The 3893-nt window shown below is 36.5% G+C and overlaps 1 protein-coding gene across 1 annotated transcript; it reads left to right on the top strand.

Moving 5' to 3' along the window:
• The first annotated feature begins 200 nt into the window (after nt 1-200).
• On the top strand, nt 201-2246 carry LOC140859456 (pentatricopeptide repeat-containing protein At5g66520-like). The gene has a single exon (XM_073261312.1). The coding sequence runs from the start codon at nt 265-267 to the stop codon at nt 1924-1926; it is 1662 nt and encodes a 553-aa protein (XP_073117413.1). The 5' UTR covers nt 201-264; the 3' UTR covers nt 1927-2246.
• The last annotated feature ends 1647 nt before the right edge of the window (nt 2247-3893 follow it).

The following is a 3893-nucleotide window of genomic DNA, read 5'->3' as shown; positions in this document are numbered from 1 at the left end:
TATATATATATATATCATACAGATAATAAATAATATATAATAAATATGTATGAAATTATTTATTCATCAGGTTGAATTGGCCCTCAAGCTAATCAAGGCCTTGCCCATCTCGTCAGGCCTAAAGGCCCATTTAAAGTCGGGCCGGGGTCGGGCGGGGCAGGCTGGCTGTTTTTGGTGATGTCCATGGTGCGCATGGGATAAATCTTTCAGCTTCAGCTTCATTTCGATTCGCGCAGGTCATCCATCGTGCGTGTGCCTCTCTCTATGAGGCGAGGCATCTCCAGGAGGGCCATCTCGGCTCTCTCCGTCGATCTTCCTCTCTCTCCATGCCCATCATCTCATCCCCCACCAAATCCCACCATCACCACCTACCCCTTTCTCTCCCTCCTCGAGAAATCCTCCACAGTAAAAGAAGTGAAGCAACTGCACGCCCATGCTATCGTCTTGGGCCTCGTCCGCTATACCTATGTCACCAGCCGAATCCTCGCCATCTACGCCCTCCACGCCAACCCCGACATCCACTCTGCCCTCCTGGTCTTCCACCGGATCCCCGAGCCCACCATCTTCAACTGGAACACCGTGATCAAGGGTTACTGCAGAACCCCCTACCCCGAGAAGGGTCTCCTTTTCTACTCCCACATGAGACGCCGAGGGCTCCCTCCCAACATGCATACCTTCCCCTTTGCCATCAAGGCTTGCCCTCGCCTCTCGTCTCTGTCCCAAATCCACGGGCAGATTGTCAAATTCGGGTTCGACCTCGACGTCTTTGTGACGAGCTCTCTAATCAGATGTTACTCGCATCTGGGTGGCCTGGACTTCGCTTCTCAGGTGTTCGACGAAAGCTCTAACAGAAACATCGTGTGCTGGACCAGTCTTATTAGCGCGCATTGTGCTCATGGTCTGGTGGATAGAGCGAGGGAATTCTTTGATCGGATGGCCGAAAGGAATGATGTTTCCTGGAGTGCAATGATAACGGGTTATGTGCAGAATGAACGTCCGGAAGAGGCGATTGAATTGTTTCGCGAATTGAAGGGTGGTGGGAGCGTAAAGCTCAACGACTCTTTGCTCGTCAGTGTTCTGAATGCGTGTGCTGGTTTGGGCGCTTTGGAGGAGGGTAGATGGATCCATGATTACATTGATAGGAGAGAGACACAGTATGGACTCGAGCTAGGGACTGCCCTCTTAGATTTCTATTCAAAATGTGGCTTTATAGAGAGTGCGAGGGAGGTGTTCTGCAAGATGGGTCGCAAAGATGTGACGGCTTGGAGTGCAATGGTCATGGGTCTGGCTCTCAATGGGCTGAGCCATTCAGCCATCGAGACTTTCTCAGAGATGTTGAGGTGTAAGGTTGTGCCAAATGCCATCACCTTTGTTGGGGTGCTGACTGCTTGCAATCATGGCGGTTTGGTAGATGAAGGATGGGCTTATTTTGAGGACATGAGCAGGGTTTATGGTGTGTCTCCCACGATCGAGCATTACGGATGTGTCGTCGATCTCTTAAGCCGTGCCGGGAGGACTGCTGTGGCCGAAAGCTTGATCCAGTGCATGCCAATGGAGCCCGACGGGGTCATATGGGGGGCTCTGCTCAACGGTTGTCTGATGCATGGACATGCTGAGCTAGGGGGGAGAGTCGGTAGGCATGTGATCGAGTTGGAGCCACACCATTGTGGGAGGTATGTGGGTCTCGCCAATGTATATGCTTCAATGGGAAGGTGGGAGGGTGTTGTGAAGGTAAGACGGGCGATGAGGGATAGGGGAGTGAAAACTACTCCGGGTTGGAGTCTGATTGAGATAAATGGAGTTGGCCATAGGTTTATAGCTGATGACAATGGCCATCCCCAACAAGAAGAGGTATACGGGATGTTGGGTGATGTCATTATGGAATTGATATCACCAGGCAATGGGGCTATCATAATTGACGTATAACAGGTCTCATACTCTCATGAGGAGCACGAATAATCTATTCGGGTGTTCAAATACGAGCTTTTATTGATGTTGAGTTGGTCTGGAATTGATATATTTGATTCAGTTTTTGGTGCTTCTAGAAACATATGTGCTCGGATCCATCAACAATGATGGAATGGGTATTGTTGCGCTGTGGGACAGTCCAGGATGAGGCACGTTCTCACACGGAGCACAGAGATGCTTCTGAACTGGTCGGACGAGAAGCCATTTGATTATGCTAAAAAAATTATAAAAATTATAATATAAATAATAATAATATATCAGATAATTTAATTATGAAATGAATTGAATCATATTGGTACATCTCGATCTGGTACAGACACAAACAGCTACTATGGTGCGGTATTGAAAAAATTTTGAATTAAAATTTTTATTTTTTTAAATTCAAAATTATAATTTTTATTTTTTTTGATATTTTTTTGATATTTTTTATTTTTTTAACCCCCATAAATTTTTTGGGATATTTTTTTAAAAAAATTAATTTTAAATGAAAAAAAATAATTTGAATTTATTTATTTTTATTTGAGTTAACATTTGAATTTTATTTTTTCCTCATTTTTTACTTCTTTGTTTGAAATATTTTTTAAAAAATAATTCGAAATGAAAAAAATAATTTGAAATGATATTTTTTATTTTAATTAAAATTAAAAATTTTATTTTTTTAAATTAAAAATTATAATTTTTATTTTTTCTCTATTTTTAAATATTTTTCTCTTTTATGTCACTTTTTTTATTTTTTATTTTTTTAGATATATATTTTTTAAAAAAATTAATTTGAAATAGAGAAAGTAATTTGAAATGATGGTTTTTATTTGAATTAAAATTAAAATTTTTATTTTTTTAAATTTAAAATTATAATTTTTATTTGGCTCTCATTTTTTTCTCTTTTTTTAATGGTATTTTTTATTTTTTTAATTTTTTAAGATTTTTTTGAGATATTTTTTTTAAAAAAATAAATTTTAAATGTATAAAATAATTTAAAATTATTTTTTTATTTGAATTAAAATTAAAATTTTTATTTTTTAAAATTCATTCAAATTATAATTTTTATTTTTTTCTATTTTTTTCTTCCTTTATGATATTTTTAAAAAAAAATTAATTTGAAAAGGAGATTGTAATTTGAAATGATGATTTTTATTTGAATTAAAATTAAAATTTTTATTTTCTTAAATTTTAGAATTATAATTTTTATTTCTTAAAATTTTTAATGGTATTTTTAATTTTTTTTACACCAATTTTTTTCAGATATTTTTTTTAAAAAGATAATTTGAAATGAAGATACTAATTTTAAATGATAATTTTTATTTTTATCAAAATTAAAATTTTTATTTTTTTATAAATTTAAATTTTTTTATTTTTATTTTTTATCATTTTTTTTTCTTTTTTTGGGAGAGAAAACGCTAAAAATATGGTATTTTTAAAAACGCCATTTGGAATGACGTTTTTAAAAACATCATATTTTTGATATTTTTTTTAAAATTTTTTTTTATGTGGTCTACGTGAAAAATAGGGGGTGATGTGGCCATGATAAAATGCCATTCAAAATGATGTTTTACCGATTTTGTATCATTCTGATAAATAAGTTAAAAATTAAATTATTTAGATAAATAAATTTTTTTATATTAATTAGGAAAAGAACTCTGTTAATTGAACCTCGAAGAAAGTAGGGTGGAAAATCTCTTATTTATGCATCATCATTCATTTGTAATGTTTCATCTCTTTGGTTCTGTTTTGATGCTTAATGTATTCCATGTGTACTTTGTTTTGGGTAAGGTATTACATTTGTACTTGGAATAAGGCATTGTTGGTGCAAAAATCCGCCTGCGCCGGGGAAGCTGGAGTTGAGGAAGCCGCGGTCGCCGCCGGGACCTGCAAGGGAAGTCTAAACCGGATGTGGGTTGCTCCGGCAAGACCCTCCGACGCTCAAG

Source organism: Elaeis guineensis, chromosome 7, assembly GCF_000442705.2.
Source record: "Elaeis guineensis isolate ETL-2024a chromosome 7, EG11, whole genome shotgun sequence".
NCBI classification, from domain to species: Eukaryota; Viridiplantae; Streptophyta; class Magnoliopsida; order Arecales; family Arecaceae; genus Elaeis; species Elaeis guineensis.
The sequence above is the reverse complement of the archived record's forward strand: the minus strand, read 5'-3'. Positions and strand labels throughout refer to the sequence as shown.